Genomic DNA, 26,308 nt, shown 5'->3' on the forward strand with positions numbered 1-26,308 from the left:
GCCTACTTCTCCTACTATTCCTACTAGTCATACTTTTTTAAGTTCCCGGATGTACAGTAGATGCATACTAGATTCGCCGAAATGTTGAGTATTCATCATGAGGTTACTTGTCACACTCAAACTACCCAAGATGCAACGTAACGTGACGTTGCCCATTGCCATTTGAACGGTCAAATTCCGTTAACGGGACGAGAGCAGTCAAAACGGCATAACCGGAAGTGCGTTGCTCACAGCGGCTAGCTTTACTAGCGCCGAATTCGTGGGAACAAACTTGTAAATAGCCGGTATTTTGTCAGATTTTCAACACATTGGGGGTCTAAATGACTACTTTCTCGCCTGAAAATGTTTCAAATGTTGCTAAAGTTATATATTTACAGAGTTTATAGCTTAAGCGAAATCAGCTTTTCAGGCCGGCTGATTTCATCTCGGGCTGGAGTGAAGTGCACTGTGTGTAAACGCTCTGCATGCTGTCAGATCAATGAGTATGCCGTTTTCAAGTATGTAGTATGTAGTAGGCGTTTTCGAACACAGCCTTTCATTGTCCGTGAAATATTACACATTATAGCTTTAAGGTCAGAAAATAACGGAAAAATCGCGCGCCCCTGCAGTTCACCTCCGAGCTGAGAGGCTGAACGTGGCCTGCGTAGCCCCTGATTGGCTGTTGAGGCACTCCCCACGTGGGGTCATACGAACTGTGCGGTGCATTCAAATGCAACAGGAACATTAAACTTTACCGATGCAAACATAAAATAAATACTCTCCCGCTTCTTTTATTGGTCTCTATGTCAGTCCAGAGAGATTCGGGGCTGAAGCCCCGAATGACCAGGTCTCTCGACGCCCCCGGTGTGTGTCACAACTTAACGATTATAAAGCCACAAACATGAAGAAGGTAAGAGAAAATGTTCAATATCTTTTAAGGTTCTGAGACGCTGAAATAACATCTGAATCGCTGTTGCAGAGCTACAGAAACACAAATAAATCCCAGTAAACTCCATCTAACTGAACTTTCATCAGCAGATGTTTTGGCTGATTTGGTCACTTTCCAAACAGAGAGATGTGAGATTAACAGGAGACCGGAGGCGTGTTTCAGGGTGTAGTTCACTGGATCTCCAGCTGGTGCAGAACGCTGCTGCCCGTCTTTAACCAACACCAACAGACGTGTGCACATCACTCCTGTTCTTAACTCCCTCCATTGGCTTCCTGTCCTTTACAGAACTGATTTTAAACTTTTAATGTGTGTTTTTAAAGCTCTTAACGGCCTCGCGCCATCGTATTTATCTTAATTTATCTTATTCGATTATGTTGTATTTTATTGCTTTCACTGTTCTTTTATTGTTTTTATTTGTTTTTACTTCTTCTTCTCTTTATTTATTACCTGCTGTAAAGCACTTTGGTACACCGTAAGGATTGTCTGTAAAGGGCTGTAGAAATAAAATACATTTACATTTAAACATTCTTATTCAAGACGGAAAAAAATGTAACAAATATGAACAATCAGCCATGATATATATTATATTTAAACAGCTCAGTGTTTAAAAGTCTGGTCTTTGTTAAATGTCCCAAACAGCAGTTGTTGGTCACAGTAATAATAATATTAATATCACAGAATGTTTAACGCAGTGATATCTGATCGCTCAGGCTTTTTGTCAGTGAAAGGCTGAACTGATGGATGAACTTTATCGGATAAAGACGTCCTGAAACTACCTGATAACACTAATCCTGTTCAGGCTGTGGAATCCAAGTGAAGCCGTTTGAGATCTTTACTGTTCAGAGGGTTAATAACATCAATAATTAACTCGTTATCTAAGTCTTCTGAGTCCTCTTCCGGTTGTTTGGGTGTGGTATGAAATGGCGGCTGCCTGATTCTGAACATCTGTTAATGACGGTAAAATGCGATCCATTTACAATCAGTTAATGCTCATTTTGAAGCTCCGCGCGCCTTAACCATCCGCATCACGCGCAGACAGAATGATCAACCTGATCAGTATTAAAATCATTTGAATCACTCACCGGTTTACTAACTGCGCCACCGAACAGCCCCAAAGATGGAAGTGAAACTAACATTTCCTGCTGTTTTTCAACAGTAAAGACTTGAAGAGCTCCGCCTGTATTCCTACAGCATGAGCTGCATCTAAAGCACTATTTCATGAGTCAGTCAGCCTTTATTTTATTACATTATATATATATATATATATAATATATATATTTACATGTTTTCATTCAGACTGAATGTAGCACAGCAGATAAAACTATGTCTTTAGATGTGGAGCCCTTAGACCCAAAAAGAAGTTTATTCAAGTGTACCACCAATTTTATTCTAAAACTGACGCAGTATCCTTGAAGTTTACTTTTTATGTAGTATATATACTTAAGAATAGTATAGTGAAGTATAAAGAAAAGTCTAAGAATAAGTACATTAATACTAAGACACTTATACAGTATACATGTCTTAGTATTAATGTACTTAGCCTTAGACTTTTCTAAGCATGCATTTAAAAAACAAAGAGCCTCTATGAAATCAAGTCAAGTAAAAAGTACAAGCTTTAGTATTAAAGTATAAGTTATACTTTAATACTAAAGCTTGTGCTTTTTACTTCTTTCTGCCACAAAGTACTAATACTTAGTTTATCTTGATCCAAGTACAGAATAAGGTCGAGTCGTTGACTTTTTTATCAGAAGGACTTGATTTCATAGAGGCTCTTTGTTTTTGAAATGCACGTCTTTAATGATTTAAGCAGCTATTTGTAAATACACTGGATGGTATCTTTCAAATGTTATATGTATTTATATATACATATATAAACTTGTTCTCAACATTCTGTCTTGGGATTTTGTAAATACACACAGTATGAGTTAACTTTAAGAATACTTTAAGAAGTATATTTCAGGTATATAAATATGGGACTGGATAGTATAGTGGGTTCAAATGAAAGGTACTGCCTACTTTAGGTAGTAGAGCCCTTAACCTGCCTGCCTGCTTGTAAGTTGCTTTGTGTAAAAGCCAAATGCATAAAAATAAATAGCATCCTACACATAATATGCTGAGCAAACTTACGAGTATACTTAAGTTATAACAACTAGTAAAATAGCATTTTTTAGTTTTAGTAATTCCAAGTTGATAAAAGCATACTTAAAGTGTACTTTAATAAACTAAAATGTGGACTGGAAGTATATACACTATGTACGACGAGTATATAGATGAGTGTACTCGTTGTATACTTAAAGTATACTTTCATAAACTTGAAAATGTTCCAATTTGGTCCGAAGAAATATTAAATTAGTATACTTTCTAGTACACTACAAGTACATGGTCTGTAGTATACTTGCTATACTTATACTTAAGCATACTTAATAAAATTAACTTTAAGTGGACTAAAGTGTAAGCAGAGACTTAAAGAATCCTCAGATCACTCTGATGCTAAATTCAGGGGAAAATGCTATAATTATAATATTATAATATTATAATATAATCTATTATATTATATATGATATTATATATATATATATATATATATATAATATATTATAATATATAATATAAAAATAATATTTTTTATTTTTTTTTATTTTTCTTTATTTATTTGTTTATTTAGTCATTTTTCATTATTATTAGTTAGTTAGTAGTATTTTTTTTTTATTTTTTTTTTTTACCACAATTTGTATTATTATTGTTGTTGTTAATACAATCATTGTAAATATTTAAAAAAAAATTGAGCTACTTGACTAATTTGAATTTCCCCCATTGGGGGATGAATAAAGTATTTTTCTGTTTCTATTTCTATTTCTATAAATAAAATGTTTTAAACGTGTCACAAGTTCTTCAAAAACATGCGTATTTTACTCAGCGTCCTCAAATCTTTGTAATTTTTTAATGTTTCTGAAGACATAAGTACAGTAATATCACAAAGGCAGCAACGTCTGACACAGACAGCGTTGACTCTGATGGTGTGTGTCACAACTTAACGATTATAAAGCCACAAACATGAAGAAGGTAAGAGAAAATGTTCAATATCTTTTAAGGTTCTGAGACGCTGAAATAACGTCTGAATCGCTGTTGCAGAGCTACAGAAACACAAATAAATCCCAGTAAACTCCATCTAACTGATGTTCCAACAGAAATCTGTAGAGTATTGTAGAATATGTGCAGTGTTTCCAACCAGAGGCTCTGATATAGAGCTGAGCTGACTGATTCAGAAGTGATTTATTCTTCTTCATGGGACTCTGTGGTGCAACCGTAGCGCGTCTGACTCCAGATCAGAAGGTTGCGTGTTCAAATCCCGTCAGAGTCATTGTATTTATATCTTCAAGAGCGTCTTAAGGTAAAGAATCCCAGAGACTCACCTTTATACTTTGTTGTCTCCTTCACAGGAGTTTCAGGTACGTCCTGAGGCCTCAGACTGGCAGGGTTTTAACACGGTGCACCTGTAAACTATTGTCCTATTGACAAGCTAATTAAATGTCTCTTTCTCTCCATCTTTTTATTTATTTTATTTGTTTATCGTGATTTATTATTAGTTAGTAGTATTTTTACTAGAATTGGTGTTGTTAATATACAATCATTGTAAATATATAATTTTTTTTGAGCTACTTCACTAATTTGAGTAAAGTATTTTTCTATTTCTTTCTTTTCTGAACTCAAACTGTCTCCGGACTGCTGCGGAACAAAGACAGTTACCATGGAAACGCGTCCCTCCCCCTCAGCTCCAGCTCAGCCAATCACAGCCGGGGGACAGCGCAGTCTGATTTCCATACAGTCTGAATAAGAAGAGTCTCTCTGCCGTCAGCTGGTCATTCGTTGCTGTAAAGTACCGGAGAATCAACATGCCCGAACCCGCCAAGTCTGCCCCTAAAAAGGGCTCCAAGAAAGCCGTGACCAAGACCGCCGGCAAGGGCGGCAAGAAGAGGAGAAAGTCCAGGAAGGAGAGCTACGCCATCTACGTGTACAAGGTGCTGAAGCAGGTCCACCCCGACACCGGCATCTCCTCCAAGGCCATGAGCATCATGAACTCCTTCGTCAACGACATCTTTGAGCGCATCGCCGCCGAGGCGTCCCGCCTGGCTCACTACAACAAGCGCTCCACCATCACCTCCAGGGAGATCCAGACCGCCGTGCGCCTCCTGCTGCCCGGTGAGCTGGCCAAGCACGCCGTGTCCGAGGGCACCAAGGCCGTCACCAAGTACACCAGCTCCAAGTAAACAGCTCTGCTGCCCCAACAACCCAACGGCTCTTCTAAGAGCCACCCACCCAGCCCTGAGAGCTCATTATCCTGCTGTAGTTTATAAAAAGATAATGCACGACGCGGTTACAAAATGGTTATGGATATAAATTTTAAAGTTAAACTCAAATCCAAAGGGCATTCCTGTGTCTTACTGCAGGAATAATGCTTATTATTGGATCATTTCTGTATACAACCATACTAGGCTGTAAGGTCATGAGTCACAGAAGTATGTTTATCAGTCCTTATTAAGATGTGTGTGTGTGTATATATATCCAAATATTATTTATATACCATAATTATCCAATGTTTTAAAGAGTCCTAAGAGCTGATTATCCTGCTGTTACACTGTTACAGATATGAATAATTTGAATCTATAAATCGAGAACAATGCCGGGACATTTACCTGCAATTATGCATCTAATCTCTCAAAAAGCACTTTCACTTTTATTTATATAGCGCCAAATACAACAAATGTCATCTCGCCACCATGAATGTTGTCAGGTTGTCCCACATGAGGCCTGGACAGGGAGAAAATACCCTGTTTTACGACAATGCTCACCTCAAAGATAAAAAATAAAGGATGAATTGGGATAAATAAAGAAATAAAATTAACCTATGTTTTTAATTCTAATCTTTATGGAAACATGTTCTGGTATCACATGATGTTGGAAACAGCTCTGAGGTCCGTTTCACGTAGCAGGTTTAGTGAAAACTCTGAGTAGGTTAACCCTGAAATGAGGGAAACCCTGAGTTTTCCGTTTCACAAAGGGAGGTAACTCAACCCCGAGAAAGAGGGGTAACTCTAGCCTGTTTCACAAAGAGAGGTAACTTAACCTCACGGTCAGTTACCGTAGTAACAGACTCTATGAGCCTAACCTGGTCGGGACCAGGTTTTATTCAAGAAACCTGGAGTTTCTCTCTGTCTCCGCCCTCTTTCAGCCACACACGCCATTTGATTTCCTCATTCATTCAGTCAGCAGAGCGAGTTCTTCTACTTCTAGAAGTCCATTAGGCACAGTAGGAGGCAACTTTTTTCACGAACATGTCCTTTTGACAACGATCCCGTGGATGAAGGTGCAGCATTATTGCGCAGAGAAATAAATATTCGTCGGAGATGGTTATCAGACCGCGCACAGATTTTTGCATTTACAGAAAATTATCTTTTTGAGCAGCACCATCAGAATGTGTTGGGACAAAAGAAAAAAAAGACATAAAAGACAAATAAATATTTGTATGAATAGGCTTAAAAAATACATATATAGGCTACGCCTATTATATTTTATAAAGGCACTCGTGTCTTTGGGGGTGGATTCCCTCCGGGGACTCCCTCAGCCACTGCCCTCCCGTTAGAGGTGGCGGTGCTGGGCAGCACCGGTTTTACAGGCATCTGCCTTCTTTCTGTTGGCTCAGTAGAAGTCTGTGTTAGTTTAAATAGGCTTAATTATTTAACAGAACATGATATAGATGATGACTCTAAATTGTCCTTAGGAGTGAGTGTGAGTGTGTATGGTTGTTTGTCTCGTTTGTCTCTATGTGGCCCTGTGATGGACTGGCGGCCTCTCCAGGGTGTACCCCGCCTCTTGCCCATTGACCGCTGGGATAGGCTCCAGCCCCCCCGCGACCCGACTGACGGATTCAGCGGTGTATAGATAATGGATGGATGGATGATATAGATGAGAAGACATAGTTTATGTGCGTGAAAACAGCATTATGTTGGGAATAAAATAACTGCACAGTCACAGCCACTTAATATTTACTTTAGCCTACAGTGTAAAACATGATCAAAATGAGGTACCTCCATGCCGAGGTCTCACCTGTTTGAACAATGTTTTTATATTTCATCTTAAACTGATGCCAAGAGCGCTTCTCCCCTGCGGGATTGCACCTAAATGAAATAAATGAATGGGCTACCATTCAAGCAGTTTCCCTGTAATATTATTGTGATTGCAAAGGACTACATTTAAACTTACACTTTTGCTGTTGCAACGGTGTTGCACTTATTTCTAAAAACGTATTGAAACTCGCCGTATGAGCGCATTAAGATTTCCAATTCGAGGTTGGGGAAAAACGTAGCCCCTCCTCTTCCCCGTTGCCACGGTGACTCGTCGAATCGGGGCTCCATTGATGCTGGCTTTTTAAAGTTGTGGTGCACGCGCTAAACTCAAGGTGAACTTACTCAGAGTTGATTAACCTCACTCAAATCAGCGTTTCTGGAACCGAAAACTCAGAGTTTTCTATCTCAGAGTAGATCAACTCAGAGGTCAGGAATAGACTCAGAGTTGGTTGAACCTGCTACGTGAAACGGACCCCTGATGTCACACTGTTGGTACCCCATGAAGTGTTTCTGATTCAATTGGAGCCGGAAAAAAACAACCTAATGCTGAAAACATCTCTGTTACATCAGGGTTTCATAGGATAAAGAAAAACATATACATGCTGTTTTATATCGTTTACTGTTTCCAGAGTCAGAAATAAACTAACTGTACTTAACAAAAGTATATTAAAGTCAATTATAAAGTGACAAACTTGGACTTTTACAGATCGTTGATTAACCCTTTGTGTGGTCTTAACACTCTGTTTACTCCCCTTTGTCCTACGGGTCAGAAATGACCAAAGCCCCAAAATAAAGCAACTTAATTTAATTTTAAATCCAAAATCTATTTTGTATGATGAAACCACCTGTTATTTATCTATTCAACTCAATACATTTATCATGTATTTTATGTTACACAATACAAAAACACAATCACCAGTTTTCAGGATTACACTTTTTTTTTAACCACAAACCAACTGTCAGTTGGACCAACAGTTTTCTCAGTTTTCTTTGACACAATAAAGGTTTATTATTGCTATTATATAAATGTGAAGTAATTACTTCTGAATTAATTATATTGAAGGGGAAAAAAAAACCTGAACTTTTTTCTGGTGTTTAAATGTAGTGGTGTACAGCCCACATGGAAACATAAACAAAAATAAAGTATGACTTTTTCTAATGATGGGGTCCCTTTAGGAAAAGGCATAACATTTCAAGTTGGAAAAAGATAGTTTACGGTATTTTTTCTACAGCTAAACATGGTAGTGGGTCACTTTTGACCGTTGGAGGAGCCGTTGAGTTTGGCCCCGCCCACCGAATCTGGCGCCAACTGTCCTCCTTTACGTCCGCAGCTCAGATCTAAATACTGAGTGTCTGCGGCTCAGACTCATATTGAACTTTGAGATCAGCAGAATTAGTCACAATGAGCGGCAGAGGAAAGGGAGGTAAAGGACTCGGCAAAGGAGGCGCCAAGCGGCACCGTAAAGTGCTCCGTGATAACATCCAGGGAATCACCAAACCCGCCATCCGCCGTCTGGCTCGCCGCGGCGGAGTCAAGAGGATCTCCGGCCTCATCTACGAGGAGACCCGCGGGGTGCTCAAGGTGTTCCTGGAGAACGTCATCCGTGACGCAGTCACCTACACCGAGCACGCCAAGAGGAAGACGGTCACCGCCATGGACGTGGTGTACGCGCTCAAGAGGCAGGGCCGCACTCTGTACGGCTTCGGAGGTTAAACCTGCTGGGACACATCACCGAGAACACAACGGCTCTTTTAAGAGCCCCCCACCTCCTCTCAAGAGTTCCGATCTCACTCGTATTTTATAAACTGCACAATACAAAAGTACATTCATTGCCTCAGAATGTAATCTAATTAATGTAATTGTAATTAATTTAATGACCACACAGCCAAGCTGGTGGAATTTGTTTACAGTACAGGTTCCAACATGACATTGTATGACATGCATACAAACAGACACATACATATGTCACACATAAATACATAAGAGTCATACATAATTTATATCAACAACAGTCCTCAGCGACAGCATAAAATAGACATTCGTCAGTGTTTGGAGTTGGCGTTATTGCTATGGGAATGAAACTGTTTTTGAAGCGGGTTGTTCTGGAAGTGACTGTCCTGGAAGGCGTAGCAGCTAAAATACACGAAAGAAGCACGACTTACCCCTGTCTGTTAAAGCATTGTTCCTATTCACCTAAACGTTCTTTTATTTTCAGTGTAATTGTTGACCAACCTTCCTGTCAATTGTAATATTTTTTTAGAAGTCATGAAAAATGAATTTAATTAAATATATATTTTTTTAAATATGAACACTGGAGCAGTATTCTGCACAATTTAAATATGGATTATTTACACCATATAACAGCTAAAGAAATGATGGCATTCAAAATACAGTAAACCCATCATTCATCTCAAAGCCTCTAAATATTTATATTTTGCAATATAGAATAATATATTACTCAATGTAATCATTCAGTTGATTCAAATTAAAAAAAAAAATTATTATTTGAACCTTTTGATACAAAATCACTTCATAGTTAAAGAACCCAGCAAAGCACAACATCACTATGGAATATATATATATATATATATATATATATATATGTTCCAGCTTTGTAAATTAGATGATTTGGAGTTTTGATCAATACAGCAACATAACTTTGACGTAACCGCCGTCATATTTAAAACTACTGATGTGTCTGATACTTAAGAGAATATTTGAAAAGAAGCATCACTAAGGTCGCTGAGTGTGTGTCCCCAACCAGAGAAATATGGAGATTCGGAGGAAAATACATTCCAAAGACGTGAAGTCCATATGCCTGGAGACAGGGACATGGAGCATCTTCAGGGCCAAATACAGGAAAGTTATCCCACAAAACGAAAAAGAGAGATTTCATTCGAACATTGGGCACTGATCTCTCCAGACTTTTCTGTAAATTCGAGACGGACCGGATGAATGTAATAAAGGTTTCTGTGTTCGATAAAGTCTGTAACAGCAGATTTCTTCATCACACATCGGCTGACCATCCCTGATTCACCTCACTGCCAATGAGAATTAAAATAGATCAAAGTGAACGTCTTAAAATAAGAAAGTCGTGTTATGAACTGATGATTTCACTTTTTTTTTATGTTTGACATTAAAAAGCAGTTTTAATCCAAAAGATTTGAGAAGAATCTCAGTCGTTTTTGTAAGTCAGAACAGAACTCCGCGCCTAAACAGGCTCAGCCAATCACAGCCGGGGGACAGCGCAGTGTGATTTCCATACAGTCTGAATAAGAAGAGCCTCTCTGCCATCAGCAGCTCATTCGTTGCTGTAAAGTTCCGGAGAATAAACATGCCTGAACCCGCCAAGTCTGCCCCCAAAAAGGGCTCCAAGAAAGCCGTGACCAAGACCGCCGGCAAGGGCGGCAAGAAGAGGAGAAAGTCCAGGAAGGAGAGCTACGCCATCTACGTGTACAAGGTGCTGAAGCAGGTCCACCCTGACACCGGCATCTCCTCCAAGGCCATGAGCATCATGAACTCCTTCGTCAACGACATCTTTGAGCGCATCGCCGCCGAGGCGTCCCGCCTGGCTCACTACAACAAGCGCTCCACCATCACCTCCAGGGAGATCCAGACCGCCGTGCGCCTCCTGCTGCCCGGTGAGCTGGCCAAGCACGCCGTGTCCGAGGGCACCAAGGCCGTCACCAAGTACACCAGCTCCAAGTAAACAGCTCCAAGGCTCCATCAACAACCCAACGGCTCTTTTAAGAGCCACCCACCCAGCCCTGAGAGCTCATTATCCTGCCATTATGAACCTTAAAATTATGGAGAATACAGAACTAGTCTCTGTCTATAATGCGGTTTTACTGCTGGTTAATAATATTACTGATGAATCTGAAAATCAGGTTAAACTTGCGTTGAGTTGCGTCTGATTTTAAAATGATCCATTAAATTAAGTGATTTAAACTTAAAAAGTGTTTAATTGTATTTTAAGTGGCTTAATGTTGGACCAGTGTATATATTTGTGATTGTGGCTGAATTCTCGGGTTTAAACCTAAGCTACGCTGGGTGTTATCTTTTTTTTTTTTTTTTTTTTTTTTTTTTTTCTTCAATAATGAATTCAGTCTTTTCCTAAAACCCAGAATGTCCCTTTCACTTGCAGTATTTTGGTTTTATTTCAACTGTTCTACAATAAAAGGAAACTTTATTGGAAATCTGCCTAGTTTTTCAGTTAATTCCCTGTTAGTTAGTGATGGCAAAATGAGGCTTTGTGAACCAATGAGGCTTTCCAGCCCAAAGGTTCGCCAAAAGATTCATTACCCGAAGCCTCATTGAAACGGTCTCTCTAGTGACACCTGCTGTGCAAAAGGAATATATGACAGACTAAATTAACCCTGAGTTAGAGCATCCTGCAATATAAAATAAACAATTGTTGTCACTGTGTCTCAATGAAAATAAATGTGTGAAAACTGCATATATGGAAGTATTATTGAGTGCTATGGTGTTGATCACTCAAATGAAATATATCAATGATGTACACTGACTACAGTGCTTATGGAACTGGGATTATGAAAGTGCTTATGGGACCGGGAGTCAGGAATAAACTGCAACCGAGCAGTATGGGCAACAAGACAAATATAAGTTATTGGTTTTTATTTTAAAAAATCTGTGTCAATAACGTTGCGGTTTAATATGCCCAGAAGAAAAAAGAGCGACAACAACTACCGATAACTATGTTCTTCTCTCGAAAAAACACACACTGCACCGCGGGCTTTAAAAGAAAAAAAACGCTGAAGCCTGGTTTATAGTCGGTAACGCAAGACGCAAGAAGAAACGCAAGCCCTTGCGCGGTTGCAAGCCCCCCATTGCGAGCTTGCGTGTGTCACCTCAATTTTCTAAACTTCACGCAAGAAAAGACGCAAGCCTACTACTTGAAAACGACATACTCATCGATCTGACAGTATGCAGAGCGTTTACACACAGTGCACTTCACTCCTGCCCGAGCCCAAATCAGCCAGCCTGAAAAGCTGATTTCGCTTAAGCTATAAACTCTGTAAATATATAACTTTAGCAACATTTGAAACATTTTCAGGCGAGAAAGTAGTCGTTTAGACCCCCAAGGTGTTGAAAATCTGACAAAATACCGGCTATTTACAAGAAGAAGAAGCATGAATCACTCGAAGAGGTCCTGGCGGTGAATTTCCTTTCATCATAGTAGGCTTGTCATTGAAAAAACCCGCTACTGCACCTACTGTCCTGGCGGTGAATCGCCACGCAGCACACGCAAGCGCCGACAAAGCTAAATGAAGTATAAACGTCTCGAGCCATTAACATACGCGCAAGAAGAAAGCGCAAGGGCAGTTAAAAGAAGTATAACTCAGCCTTGAGTCAGGATGCAGGGGCTCAGTCAGAAGAGCAGTGAAATACACGCGAGTCACTATTTGTCCTACTGTAGCCTACTTTGTATTTTTTTTTCATAATCATTTTTCATTTTCTCCCGTTCTAATCCAATGACTCGGGTCGCGGTGCTGATCTCCGCAATTTGAAGCCTTCAGTTCGTATTGATGATTCAAATTATTATTTTACAGTACAGTAGTTATTTGTAAAAAAAATAAAGGTTACTACTTCACGGATTTCGCCTATCACGGGTTCTTTTTGGAACGTAACCCCCGCGAAAAACGAGGGTTCATATCCTATATAACTATTCTAACACTATTCTAACCTAATTACGATATATTCTAATGCAGTATAATAATAATAATAGATGATATGACTGATATAATAACTGAACTTAACCACTAACTCTGATACAACCAACGCACACTCTACCTCTCACCAATACCAAACGCCAACTCAAAACCCTCGAAGTGCCGCGAGGTTCAAACCCTTTTTATGCGGTAGTGACGCTCAAAATGAATCAGTGACGTGTACACTGAATCCGAGGCCTCGTTTGTCATCAGTCACGTGATTTTTATGGAAACGATGCAAGCCTCGAACCAACGCTTCATCTGGCTCGCCCCTTTTTGCTCGACACATGCTCCGAGGCCTCGCTTCAAACGTCACATCACTACTGTTAGTAGCCACAAATACGAGCATTAATTAATACATTTGATCTTAGTGTCAGAGACGGCAGTAACAGTGGGTGGGGTTGGTGTCTGGGGGGTTGGCCCAGTAACCCCCCAGGCTGAGATCCAGCAGCACCACGTTACTGAATGCTGATTTATTCACATCTTTATTCTATAAATGGTTTTTATGAGCACCAGGAACACCTTCCAGCTTTATATCTGAGCCCTTTTGTTGTTTCCACCTTCCAACCAACATCAGCCAGTTGTGTCTCCACTGTACCCCTCTGATTCACAACAACACAACGGCTCTTTTAAGAGCCCCACACCTCCACCTGAGAGCTTCATCCTCCATCACTTTGCTTCATGTTTACTCAAATAAATAACAATTCATCATATTTCTGACTGAAACTACATAAAGTCTCGTTTCAACAACATATTTTCTTCATTTATTGATAAATCTTATTCTAAGTCGGTGTTTTGCTGCCATCTTGCGGTCACTCATCAGAACTACAATGACAGACTTAAAGGCTTTTTCAGTTTTCACATTAAAAATGTAACAATTTAAAAACAACATTTTCATGGAGAACTTTTTTCCTCAGCATGAACAGGAGAGACAAAGATAACTTTATAGCAGCTTTCCATCCTTTACTGGTGTTTTTATCACTTCTGTGGCAGCAAAGTCTGAGATATTTCACATTCAGATGAATTTTTGATCGTTTCAGTGTGTGTGCAGTTTTCCTGCAACATACTATTATTTCTAAATGTTCAGTTAATCTGTTGATTTATTTTTAAAAACTCCAACTCATTATGATGCACTTTATGTCCAGTTCGCCCTCCGTTATCAGACCTTTAACCGCTGATACCAGCTGTGATTAACGAGTCAATCGTTCCAAACTCGAGATTCTTTTTACTGACTCAAGTTATGAGTCAATGGGCCTCGTGCAACAACCGTTCGTACGCACAGATTTGTTCTTAAGTCGTGCGTACGAGTGATTTAAGAGAATTGGCCCATTCACCAATCTTTTCGTGTTTTACGTTTTCTTTCAGGTACGAACAGAATTTACGAGTGATGCAGACCTGTCATAGGAGTTTCCTAAAATAGTCCGTTGTTATTCCAATCAAGTTTGCTTGATTAATGGATTGTATATTTAATTACTTTGAAGCAAACATAAATAAACATATACATTATACCCCATAATGATGCTGAAATTATTTAGTTTAACTTAAATTATGCACTAATTGAAGGTTAATTTGCACTTAAATACGCACGGGTGGCATTCATCATTTAGGCAGGTCGTTTACACACTTTTTCCAAAGTTACGAGCGATTGTTGAATCTGACGTGGCGTGTTCGTACGAGACATTTAGGCTACGGCTACACGAAAACGAAACAAGTTTTTTTTTTAAAACGGGTACGAAAATTCTTGCGACCACACGGCAACGCTGCTGTAAAGACTCAGGTCCAGACGAAAATGGATGAAAACGATGAAACGATGCAGTACACACGCCACTGTGTCACGCCACGCAGTGAGACAATAGAGAAGTCTCACAGCGTCAACGTTTGACTGACGCAAAAACGTTTTCACTGTAACAATGGAAACGAAACGACCTCGTTTTCAAATTTTTTTTATTTATTTTATTTTTCCTTTATTTAGCCAGGATTGTCCCATTGAGACTAAGAGTCTCTTCTGCCAGGGAGTCCTGGTGAAAATGGCAGCTTACATACAGTTCCAGACGCAGACAGTCACAAAACATATAATAAGGAAAATAAACTTACAAAAAATACATTAAGAGAGAAAATAATAATGATAAACTTAGGCCTACATAAAACATAGCATCAGATCAAGGTTATGTGGTGTATGTTTAAAAACAATGACATTCCTCTGTGTAAACAGCATTAATTTCCCTCTTAAAAATCTCCAAAGAGGGCAGAGAATCCATACACAATATATTCTGCAACTCATTCCATAGGTGAGGAGCATAAAAAGAAAAGCCTGTCTTTCCTAATTCAGTACGAGGAGTGCAAGACTGAAGTAACAACTTTTGTGAGGAACGTGTACCATAAGATGAAGTGCGAAGAGTCAATAAATTACAGATATAATGGGGAAGTTTACCCAACAATGCCTTAGCAATAAAAAGTATCATATGCAATTTACGCCTTAAATACAAAGATGGCCATTGGACTTTAGAGTATAGATCACAATGGTGAGTTCTTGAGGGGGCACCTGTTACAAATCGCAATGCAGAATGATAAACTGCGTCCAGCTTCTTGAGGAAGCATAAGGGCGCATGCATATAAATTGTATCACCATAATCCAACACTGAGAGAAAAGTACTCTGGACCAGCCTTTTTCTTGCTAAAAATGAAAAACATTTTTTCATACGAAAATAAAAACCAACCTTAGGCCTTAGCTTTCTTAAAAGATTATTGATATGCACTTCAAATGTGAGCTTTTGGTCTAACCAAATACCAAGATATTTGTAAGAAATAACCCGCTCCAGGAAGGTACCATCAAGTGTTGTTAAGTTACCATCAGGACATGCTCTTGATCGTGTGAAAATCATATACTTCGTTTTATTTGTGTTTAGTGCTAATTTTAACTGCAATAATGCATTTTGAATGGATATGAAGGACGTTTGTAAAGAATCCAAGGCATCTTGCACTGAGGTACTAACAGTGTATAGAATGGTATCATCTGCATATAGATGTACCTTAGCTGGATTTAGGCCCTCACCTATATCATTAATATACAGAGAAAACAAGATTGGGCCAAGAACTGATCCTTGCGGGACACCTGCTTTTATGGTAAGTAAGGGTGATTGAAGGTTCTCTAGGGCAACACACTGTGTTCTGCCAACTAAATAATTTGAAAACCATTGTAACACTGGGCTACTAAAACCTATAGCCTTAAGTCTATGCAATAGTATTTTAAAATCAACAGTATCAAACGCCTTGGAGAGGTCAACAAAAAGTGCACAACATGATTTTTTTGTGTCCAAGGCAGAAATAAAATCATTTAAAACAGATGTCACGGCAGTTCCAGTGCTATGACCTTGCCTGAAGCCTGATTGAGTTGAACTTAAAATATTGTTTTCAGCTAAGTAGTGTTTCATTTGCTCACTGACAAGAGAGTCAAACACTTTAGCTAGGGTTGACAACCTAGAAATGGGTCGATAATTATCTAAGATAGACGGGTCACCCCCTTTTAGAAGTGGCAATACTTGAGCTGATTTCCAAGATTCTGGGATACATCCACTTGTTAAACTAAGGTTAAAAATAGCAGCAATGGCATCAGAAATTAAAAGTGCAGCAGTTTTATAAAAGAATGGTTCAATTTGATCAGGACCTGCTGATTTTTTACAATCCAAGTTTGCCAACGCCTTTCGTACCTGCGAGGTGGATATATGAGTAAAATTAAGTATTAGTATTAGATGCAGTACATATGTGGTCAGTATTTGTTATATCAGTTTTAGTCTGAGTCATAACCCCTGCATTTATGAAGTGCTCATTGAAGGCATTTACAATGTTTTGTTTCCCTAAAATTTCCCCTTTACTGCATGAAAGAGAGTTTGGAAGGGTAGGTGGCGCCATTGTACCTTCAGTAGATTTGATCAGTTTCCAAAACTTTTTAGGGTCATTTAGATTTTCATTTATCATTTCAAGGTAATAACCACTTTTTGCGTTCTTCACTAATCTTGTGCACCTGTTTCTGAGAGTCCTGTAGTTCAACCACAGATTGGGGTCATTATGTTTCTTAGCATTTGCCCAGGCTCTGTCCCTTTCTCTAATGGCCACAGCAATATCATCTTTGAACCAAGGATTGTTTTTACCACTTATTCTAAAAGATCTCAATGGAGCATGTTTGTTAATTAAAAAAAGAAAAGTTGCTTTAAAAAAGTCCCAAGCCTCTTCTACAGTAGTCATATTACACACATAGTGCAAATCACTATGAAAAACATCATGCAGGAAGGCCTGCTCATTGAAATGCTTATAGTCCCGTTTGAAGACATATCTTGGACTAGATTTTGGTGGCTTACAATCTCTAACACAAGCAATTGTGCAGTGGTCACTGATATCATTGCAGAATATACCAACAGCAGTATATTTATGTGGGGTATTTGTGAGGATGACATCCAATAAAGTTGACTTATTCATGTCTTTTAAAATAATCCGCGTGGGCACATGCACTAATTGCTCAAGATGCAGCGCATCACAAATGTCCTTAAGCGCGTTTGACGATGCGGACAACCAGTCCCAGTTTAGATCTCCCAACAGTAGGAGCTCGTTGCCCGTGTATTTGTGCAGCACTTCAGATAGCGCAGTTGCAGCCTCAGCTGTTGTAGACGGTGGGCGATAACACCCGATTACTGTAAGGCCGGCACTGTTTGGCATAATAAGTTTTATTGCCAATAATTCAAAAAATCTTGGTCTAGTGACAGACTCGATGATTGAGCACTCAAGTGCTGTTTTGATGTAGGCTGCCACGCCCCCTCCCCTTTTCATGCGATCTGACCGGAAGATGGTGTAGCCATCAATGTTTATCATTTCATTTGTGATAGAGGAGTTCAGCCAAGTCTCTGTTAAAACCATTATGTCACAGTCAGTTGACTTTGCCCAAATACGCACGGATTCTATTTTGTTAATTAGACTGCGCACGTTTGTATGAATGACACGTAGCCCGTTTGAGCTTTTGAGATTGGATGGAGTCTCAAGCTCAATTTGACCAGGGCCTGGATTAGGGTGAACATTTCCTGCCAGCAACAGCAGAACAAGCATCCAGGCATTCACACTCCCATCCTGCCGGCGGCGGCCATCTCGGACCGCAGGTGTAGGCCCAGTAAGCCACAGGGGAGAGAGTCCAGACTCCCGCACTCCCGAGATTTGATCCGCACCGTCCGATACAGTCCATCGGAGAGACGAAGGGGGAAATCCAGCCACAATCGGCATCGTAACAGTCCTCGCAGAGGCATTCCAGCAATCCAGGCCATGATCAGCGATGCCTCCCGAGTTGAAAGTCGGAAAGAACGCCAACAGGTAGATCAAAGTAATCCAAGTCATTTTTTTGCTGGTTTAGGCTAACATCGATTCTTCAAAGTTCTATGCGCCAACTGTATCGGTGTGGTTTAGTAAGCAAACGCGAGTAAACAATAAACACACGTTTTGGAACACATTATAGGCTATATATTGTGGTTACTGAGACAGGGACAAAACAAACTAACACCTATGCCGCCATCTTGAAAGTAAAAAAAAATCTTCCCACTCTGGAACCCGTTCTCAAAAAACTATCGTTTTGGGGTAGTGGGAACGCCGGCTCCGTGTGGCCGCAACAGCGAAACGATAAGAAAAAGTATCATTTACAGTGAAAAATGTTTTCGTGTAGCCGCAGCCTTAGAATAAAAATACGAAAATGTTCTTGGATGAGGCTTTGTCTCCATTAACTTGTTCATCAACTCTGCAAACAGGAGCCACACAACTCCTATTCTGAGTAAATGTATAAATCTGAGGGCTGTTTTAGCTCATTCATTCTGTTCATAATTATTTTATTTTTATGAATGTTAGAATGTTATCATTTTGCACTATTGTTTAGGTTATTGAAATGTTCTATTTGTGCTAGGACTGGGCGGATCAATTTAAAATATCGATAGTATCAATACCAACATTGGTATTGAGTATTGATCGATACTTGTGTGTATAAAAGGGAAAAATGTAAACATATTACTGTTTCTGAAGAAAAAACTATAAAACCTGTAGTTCTCAACAGGGGGAAAGGTCTCAAAATGGGACCCTCAGGGGGTCATTTCTAGGACACAGGAGGGCAAAAAGAAAAGAGCCGGAAGGAGTATTTTCTATAAACATTCATTCTATAAACAGTTACTTAATAAAAGTATTTTTTTTTGCCTTAAAAAAACCAGCAACGAATGAGCTGCTAGCGGCAGAGTATGGAAATCCCACTGCGCTGTCCCACGGCTGTGATTGGCTGAGCTGTTGAGGGGCGGGGCTCGTCTGAAAAATTACAGAAACAACTGAGATTGTCCTCAAATCTGTGTTGTCCTGTGTTTTAATATAATCATGAACATTAATTAAAGCTCTCCCCTACACAAAAGTAGACGGTAGTACTGTAGTAAAAAGTATCTGCAAAACTGGCCCTTGTATTAATTTGGGAAAAAGTTTTATTTAAATAATGTTTTTCTCTACAGTGATGCACTTTATATGCATGATGTTTCTATACGTTTCTTTGTATATTTATACTTATATATATATATACATATATATGTAACCGGTATGAAACCTCTGCGTTGTGTTTAAGGTTAATGGATGGAGACTTCACTGCTGCTCTTTCGAAGGTCTTTTTATTTTCCAACCTTTCCTCACCAAACATCACAAAAGAGAGGAAGAGTTTTGGCGGGACCGTGTCTTTTGTCACAAATGTTGCTCCCCCATAAAAGAATGTACAGAAACCGAAAAAAAAAAAAAAAAGGCCCGCCTCTTCCCCTGGAAGCGGCCCGCCTCTCCGGACATAAAAGGCAGACTTTGGGCAGCCAGCGGCACACTTTCTCTGAGCTGACTGGGCAGAAAAGCCATAAAGAAAACATGTCTGGACGTGGAAAAACCGGCGGCAAAGCCCGAGCCAAGGCAAAGACCCGCTCCTCCCGTGCCGGGCTGCAGTTCCCGGTCGGCCGCGTTCACAGGCTGCTGCGCAAAGGCAACTATGCAGGGCGTGTGGGGGCCGGAGCCCCCGTGTACATGGCGGCTGTGCTGGAGTACCTGACCGCTGAGATCCTGGAGCTGGCTGGAAACGCTGCCCGGGACAACAAGAAGAGCAGGATCATCCCCCGCCACCTGCAGCTGGCCGTGCGCAACGACGAGGAGCTCAACAAGCTGCTGGGCGGCGTCACCATCGCTCAGGGCGGCGTGCTGCCCAACATCCAGGCGGTGCTGCTGCCCAAGAAGACCGAGAAGCCGGCCAAGGCCAAGTAAAGCCCCGCTGCCTGCTACTACTGGTGGAAGCCCAGCCCCACAACGGCTCTTTTCAGAGCCACACACTCCTGATAAAGAGCAAATATCCTCCTGGCTCCCACACACCTGTTTCTCTATTTAACTTCATAAAACTAACACATTTACTCAGTAAACTGGAGAAAGAAGTTGGTTTCAATCAAATATTTGATGGAATGATAAGTGTTACTGCCACATTTCTATTTCTACATGTTCTGTGTATTTTTATGTTAATTCTGTGAAGCGTACATTTGTACTAAAATGTTCTTTAGTACAAATGTACTGAATGTCCAGTTTTCTTTTCAATAAAATGTACATTCAAACAAAACATTTGACAATAAAAACAGTGAAAAAAATGTGCAATAGATTCATCGTATAAACCACAGAAATCAGAGTATTCAATATTAAGTTTAAATCTTTCTTGTGTGTTTTTTTTTTTTTTTTTTTTTTGCTGGATATATTTTGTGTATAATTTTGAAAGATACTTCCTTGATCTTATTGTTTAGACAGAATTTATTACTGATCAACCACATTTTTTCCATTCCACATCTCTATAAAGAGATTTCAGAAAAAAGATTAGCAGAAGGAATAGTTAAATTCACCAAAAGATTTCTAATATATTTATTTGTACATTTGTTAATTGTGATTTCAACATTTCCCAAATAAAATATTGTTGATAGGAGCCAAAAAGAAACTGCAAAACATTCCTCAGGATAGCATTAAAGATTATATTATATTCTTTTGGAGTGACTGTTGTACCAAATTTAGAAATAAATTATTCATAAAGTAATTGACCATCAGTTTTGACGGGCCGCTCCCAGACACACCAACCGGGGAAGAGGCTCTTTGTCCCGCAGAGCCGCAGGGGGCGGCCCGCTCTCCCTTTAGCTTTTGACTTTTTCAAAACGCTTTTGCTCCAATAAGCAGCGCGCATTCAGGCGGGAGCTGCCTCGAGAAGCAGCTGACCAATCAGGAGCCGGGGCTGAGCCGCTGTCCAATCAGGAGCCGGAGGTCCGCAGCAGCGTCACCGCTTCCCCGCCGGGGCCACAGCTTAAGAGCAGCGGCTCTCCTCTCAGCCTCACACTCTACTCTCTCTTTCTTCCTTGTGTGTTTGACACAGAAACGATGGCCAGAACCAAGCAGACCGCCCGTAAATCCACCGGAGGCAAAGCCCCCAGGAAGCAGCTGGCCACCAAGGCCGCCCGCAAGAGCGCCCCGGCCACCGGCGGAGTGAAGAAGCCTCACCGCTACAGGCCCGGCACCGTGGCTCTGAGGGAGATCCGCCGCTACCAGAAGTCCACCGAGCTGCTCATCCGCAAGTTGCCCTTCCAGCGGCTGGTCCGGGAGATCGCTCAGGACTTCAAGACCGACCTGCGCTTCCAGAGCTCCGCCGTCATGGCTCTGCAGGAGGCCAGCGAGGCCTACCTGGTCGGCCTCTTCGAGGACACAAACCTGTGCGCCATCCACGCCAAGAGGGTCACCATCATGCCCAAAGACATCCAGCTGGCCCGCCGCATCCGCGGGGAGAGGGCTTAAACTGATCCGCCGGTTCTTAACCACACAACGGCTCTTTTAAGAGCCACACACCTCCACCTGAGAGCTTCATCCTACATCACTTTGCTTCATATTCACTCAAATAAATAACAATACATCAAATTTCTGACTGAAACCATAAAAACTCGTTCTAACAACATATTATTCTATTATTGAAGAGTCTTATTCAAAGTCGGTCTTTTGCTGCCATCTTGCGGTCACTCATCAGAACTACAATGACACTCAGGCTTTTTCAGTTTTCACATTAAAAATGTAAAAAATCAAGTTAAAACAACATTTTCATGGACTTTGTTCCTCAGCATGAACAGCAGAGACCGATCACTTTATGGCAGCTTTCTGTCCTTTTTTTTTACTGTTGTTTTTATCACTTCTGTGGCAGCAAAGTCTGAGATTTCACATTCAGATGAATTATTCATCGTTTCAGCGTGTGTGCAGTTTTCCTGCTACACACTATTATTTCTAAATGTTCAGTTAATCTGTCTTGATTTCTTAAAAACTGATCTCAGCACAGCTACAACAGAAGCTTCAGTTGCACCCAAAATCACCAACTCAATTCAGTCACATCTTTCTGACATTTTCCACATGAACCAGTCAAAGCTGCTGTTTGGCACCAACAAATTTCCTTTTTAGGAACTCCAACTGATCCAAGTGAAACTGGTTGGATTCAGTCCTTCAGTGTCCTGAACCGTCTGTCTGAGGTCAGCGTTTCAAACAAATGAACAATGTCGTCAGGACTAGTTTTTTTCCAGCTCCTGGCCAAAGTTAAAATGTTTTTAAGTCCTCATGACCTTGAGAAAGCCACCCATGCTCTAATAAACTCAAGGTCAGACTATTTCAATGCACTTTATGTTGGCTTCTCTCAGTCGCCTTCAACATTTCTTACACCAAATAAACTGCGTCTGGTTCCATGGAAGATGGAAAACGGGAGAGAATATCCTATTCTGCCTATTTACTAACCTATCTTAGGCGTTATAAATGGGTAAAATGTGGGTAGGCTAGTTTAAAAGGCTACTCAGTCAGGGGAATAACTTATCACACCATGTCAGGGACTCTTAATTTAAGGTTGTTGACTTTTTATTTTGCAATATTCCCTCTTGTAGAAGTATTTATTGACTGTGCTGCAGTAAGATTAAAACATGTTCAGTTCCTGGACTGAAATATTGTTCATTATTTTGTTGCACACTGTATTTCTTTTAGTCATATTGCCTCTTATTAAAGGCTGACTTTCTAATGTTTGATGAGCTACAGAAGGAGGAATTGAAAAGCTAAATGGCTGAACTTGTTAGCTCGATTCTTTCATTGGAAGCTCAAGAACAAGCCGGAGGAATCTCGAGTTAAGGCTGAGTTATACTTCTTTTAACTGCCCTTGCGCTTGTGTTAATGGCTTTTTAATTGAACGTTTATTACAGATAGTATTTTCATAGAATGAATAACTGTATATCTGTACATGTGCAGATAGGGCTGGGAGATAAAACGACGATAGCTATCAATGAATAACTTTTCCTCGATAGAGATATGAAACATGGTTGATATACTTTTCCATAGATTCCATTCGTCCATCTTTTGACATACAACACGAACAGCCAATGAGAACGAGAGTTGCGCCGCGCTGAACCAATCACGTGGCTGGAATAGGGCCATGCTAGCAGCTAGCCGGCTGGACTAGATAGTGGCTTGTGCTCGCGTCCAGAGTGGCTACTCTAAAGCTCTGCTCGGGTCTTGCGTGAAGTTTAGAAAATTGAGGTGACACACGCAAGCACGCAAGGGGGGGCTTGCAACCGCGCAAGGGCCTGCGTTGCGTCTTGCGTTGCGTCTTGCGTTGCGTCTTGCGTTGCGTCTTGCGTTGCGTCTTGCGTTACCGACTATAAACCAGGCTTTAAATAAAGTGTTTATTGGTGTTCACATGTGAAGTTATATCAGCGCTGGGCTCAGTGGAACAGAGCTCCCGCAGGAAATCCGTCAGACCGAGCCCCGTTTTCCGGGTACATTTTGTATTTATATGACTCATTATCTAACATAGGTTGGACTCAAACTGGACCGAGTATGATTTACATGAGTAGGTTCAACATGCTTCGTCATATTCCCAGATCATTTAAGGTTATATATCGTGTGCATAGTGGAAAAGTACAGAGACTATTTAATATGCATTTATAATGTCTAAGAACAAAGCCAATTTTAACAGCTAGTTTAAAAGGCTACTCAATCAGGGGAATAACTTATCAGACCATGTCAGGGACTCTTAATTTAAGGTTTTTAACTTTTTATTTTGCAATATTCCCTCTTGAAGAAGTATGTATTGACTGTGCTGCAGTAAGATTAAAACATGTTCAGTTCCTGGACTGAAATATTGTTCATTATTTAGTTTTTTAGTAATATTTCCTCTTTTTAAAGGCTTATGTTTAATGAGCTACAGAAGGAGGAATTGAAAAGCTGAATGGCTGAACTCAAAGGTGTTTTTATTTGCATAGATAGCCTGTAGCTCTGTTAAAGCTGTTGAGTTTCATGCACATGTGAATAAATGTTCTTATACATCCAGCACAGGCTGATTTTCTGTATACAGTAAGGCGCTGTTGGTGCATTTGTAGAAATCCTCCTGCAGCAGCAGATTGTGTGTTGTTGGGGGGAGATGGAGCCCCAGGAAGGAGAGTGAGGGGCAGATTCTCCCTCCTGAAGGACTCTGTTATCTACTGATTCATTCACTCATAGAAACAAGGGGATCGTCCCTCTGATGGTCTGTTGGACCGCCTGCAGCTGGGACACAGCACACCTTCCCTGTGGGAGAGTTCGGATACGCTCAGACGATGTCGTCACACTTATCTCCATCAGAGGTTTGATTATTTATTCAGATCAGCACAGAATGTGCACAGATCCCACCGACATTACACATGAAATGTGTCTTTATTACAGAGCCAGCTGGTTATTAGAGGCGGCATCATGGACTCCATGTTGGTTAAAGTGTTATAAGATGGATCAAAGATCAGCAGATGGAGGATTTTTATTCATTTAACTGATTAAAACTGGTTTTAATCCAGATATCAGTTTTTAATGAGAAGCTCTGATGACTTATTGAGTTTAGACAAAAAAAAAGAAGAATAAATCATAAATTGATAGCAGACTGAACATGTCGGGCTTCTCTCAGCTGCTTTGTGTTTATTTAGATCCTGTTAATGGTTTTAAAAGGTTCACCTGTGAAATGATCATTATTAACCTGGATGGGGTCAAATCTGCAGCCTGAGAGATTTCACTTTATGTCTCTTTGTCACAAAGAAAGAAGCTTTTATTTGTCATCTTCAGCCTGATCATAACTAACTAGTGTCTTTTAGGTCTAATTGTTGATTAATGTGTATTTAGAGGAGACAGGAAGTCTGTTCCTGAGGATCATCTGTGACAGGAATATCCGCCCCGAGCAGCGGCAGCGGCCGTGTGTTTACTTCCAGCCAAAACTTCCTCCGTTACAACTCAACAAATCCCCGCAGATCCACAATTTCGTCTTAATTCTGTCCACAGATGTCTCTGCTAACGGGAACATCGCTCTTATATCCCGTACAAATAGCTTTTGGACGTTTTAGGAGACGAAATGTGGAGAAAACTCGCTGCGAGCCGCTCCAAGTGACCGAGTATCGGAGCGGTTTGAAGCCTCCTGGAACCGAGAGAAAAAGTCCTGGAAGCCGAACGTGAGCTCAGTGTGGGGGGACGAGGGTTTCCCTCCTGCTCCAATCGGACTTGTGTCGGAAAACGTTGGTTTTGGGGGGATTTAGCGTGGAAAACGCGGCGGAGAAAACACAAGTGTGGCCGCATTAGAGGCGGCGGCAGAGCGGCGGAGTGCGTTGCCTCTCCACGGTTCTCATGTGTGTTATAAGTCCCGCCTCCTGCTCTGAGCTCGAGACGTTCAGTTGAACAGCAACACGCGAACATGGCAGAAGAAGCTCCAGCAGCCGCACCGGCCAAAGCCCCTGCTAAAGCCCCGGCCAAGTCCCCGAAGAAGAAGGCCGCTCCCCGGGCCGCCAAGGACGGACCCAGCCTCTCCAAGCTCATCGTGGCCGCCGTGGCCGAGTCCAAGGAGCGCAAGGGCATGTCTCTGGCGGCGCTCAAGAAGATGCTGGCCGGGAACGGCGTCGACGTCACCAAGTCCAACAAACGGATCAACACCGCCGTCACCAAGCTGGTCACCGCCGGCACCCTGAGCCAGACCAAGGGCACGGGGGCCTCCGGATCCTTCAAGCTGGCCAAGAAGGAGCCCAAAGCCGCCAAACCGGTGAAGAAGGTGGTGAAGAAGAAGGCTCCCGTTAAAGCCAAGAAGCCCGCCGCCAAGAAGACCACGGCGGCCAAGAAGCCCGCCGCCAAGAAACCCGCAGCAGCGGCCAAGAAGTCCCCCAAGAAGGCTCCGGCCAAGAAACCCGCTGCCGCCAAAAAGCCCGCAGCAGCCAAGAAGAGCCCCAAGAAGCCCGCCGCCAAGAAGCCCAAAGCGGCCGCAGCCAAGAAGCCTGCAGCCAAGAAAACTGCCGCCAAGAAGCCCGCAGCCAGGAAGGCCAAGAAGTAAACTACTCCTCCAAATTACAACAACACCCCGAACAAAGGCTCTTCTAAGAGCCACCACAGCCTCCGCTAAAGAGCCGAATCCTCCTTTACACTCACAAACGCACCACAGCAGCTGATATTC

General features: G+C 41.2%; 7 protein-coding genes and 1 non-coding gene across 16 annotated transcripts in view; 7 read left to right on the forward strand and 1 right to left on the reverse strand.

Annotated features, from left to right (window-relative positions):
- Positions 1-2,053, reverse strand: part of LOC142381821 (protein NLRC3-like) — a 126,490-nt gene extending 124,437 nt beyond the window's left edge. For all 9 annotated transcript variants that reach the window (XR_012769902.1, XM_075467070.1, XM_075467066.1 and 6 more), the window contains exon 1: positions 2,011-2,053. The gene's annotated coding sequence lies outside the window, so the exon portion shown is untranslated. The remainder of the gene's footprint in view (positions 1-2,010) is intronic.
- Positions 2,054-4,217: 2,164 nt separating this feature from the next.
- Positions 4,218-4,289, forward strand: trnaw-cca (transfer RNA tryptophan (anticodon CCA)). The gene has a single exon. It is a non-coding gene; the product is annotated as a tRNA-Trp (tRNA).
- A 503-nt stretch (positions 4,290-4,792) lies between these two features.
- On the forward strand, positions 4,793-5,329 carry LOC142382772 (histone H2B). Its single transcript, XM_075468892.1, has one exon. It carries the CDS (start codon positions 4,822-4,824, stop codon positions 5,194-5,196), a length of 375 nt encoding a protein of 124 aa, XP_075325007.1. The 5' UTR covers positions 4,793-4,821; the 3' UTR covers positions 5,197-5,329.
- Positions 5,330-8,427: 3,098 nt separating this feature from the next.
- On the forward strand, positions 8,428-9,599 carry LOC142382773 (histone H4). Its single transcript, XM_075468894.1, has one exon. The coding sequence runs from the start codon at positions 8,456-8,458 to the stop codon at positions 8,765-8,767; it is 312 nt and encodes a 103-aa protein (XP_075325009.1). The 5' UTR covers positions 8,428-8,455; the 3' UTR covers positions 8,768-9,599.
- A 735-nt stretch (positions 9,600-10,334) lies between these two features.
- LOC142382774 (histone H2B) lies at positions 10,335-11,114 on the forward strand. Its single transcript, XM_075468895.1, has one exon. It carries the CDS (start codon positions 10,389-10,391, stop codon positions 10,761-10,763), a length of 375 nt encoding a protein of 124 aa, XP_075325010.1. The 5' UTR covers positions 10,335-10,388; the 3' UTR covers positions 10,764-11,114.
- An 8,537-nt stretch (positions 11,115-19,651) lies between these two features.
- LOC142381828 (histone H2A-like) lies at positions 19,652-20,171 on the forward strand. The gene has a single exon (XM_075467085.1). The coding sequence runs from the start codon at positions 19,693-19,695 to the stop codon at positions 20,077-20,079; it is 387 nt and encodes a 128-aa protein (XP_075323200.1). The 5' UTR covers positions 19,652-19,692; the 3' UTR covers positions 20,080-20,171.
- A 994-nt stretch (positions 20,172-21,165) lies between these two features.
- On the forward strand, positions 21,166-21,867 carry LOC142382775 (histone H3). Its single transcript, XM_075468896.1, has one exon. The coding sequence runs from the start codon at positions 21,220-21,222 to the stop codon at positions 21,628-21,630; it is 411 nt and encodes a 136-aa protein (XP_075325011.1). The 5' UTR covers positions 21,166-21,219; the 3' UTR covers positions 21,631-21,867.
- A 3,668-nt stretch (positions 21,868-25,535) lies between these two features.
- LOC142382776 (histone H1-like) lies at positions 25,536-26,240 on the forward strand. Its single transcript, XM_075468897.1, has one exon. The coding sequence runs from the start codon at positions 25,562-25,564 to the stop codon at positions 26,186-26,188; it is 627 nt and encodes a 208-aa protein (XP_075325012.1). The 5' UTR covers positions 25,536-25,561; the 3' UTR covers positions 26,189-26,240.
- Positions 26,241-26,308: the final 68 nt, after the last annotated feature.

The sequence above is a fragment of the Odontesthes bonariensis genome, chromosome 6 (assembly GCF_027942865.1).
Source record: "Odontesthes bonariensis isolate fOdoBon6 chromosome 6, fOdoBon6.hap1, whole genome shotgun sequence".
Classification (NCBI taxonomy): domain Eukaryota; kingdom Metazoa; phylum Chordata; class Actinopteri; order Atheriniformes; family Atherinopsidae; genus Odontesthes; species Odontesthes bonariensis.

Excerpts from the sequence above, each read along its gene's own strand:
- LOC142382776 (XM_075468897.1), top strand. The coding sequence starts at position 25,562 with ATGGCAGAAGAAGCTCCAGCAGCCGCACCGGCCAAAGCCCCTGCTAAA.
- LOC142382772 (XM_075468892.1), top strand. The coding sequence starts at position 4,822 with ATGCCCGAACCCGCCAAGTCTGCCCCTAAAAAGGGCTCCAAGAAAGCC.
- LOC142382773 (XM_075468894.1), top strand. The coding sequence starts at position 8,456 with ATGAGCGGCAGAGGAAAGGGAGGTAAAGGACTCGGCAAAGGAGGCGCC.
- LOC142382774 (XM_075468895.1), top strand. The coding sequence starts at position 10,389 with ATGCCTGAACCCGCCAAGTCTGCCCCCAAAAAGGGCTCCAAGAAAGCC.
- LOC142381828 (XM_075467085.1), top strand. The coding sequence starts at position 19,693 with ATGTCTGGACGTGGAAAAACCGGCGGCAAAGCCCGAGCCAAGGCAAAG.
- LOC142382775 (XM_075468896.1), top strand. The coding sequence starts at position 21,220 with ATGGCCAGAACCAAGCAGACCGCCCGTAAATCCACCGGAGGCAAAGCC.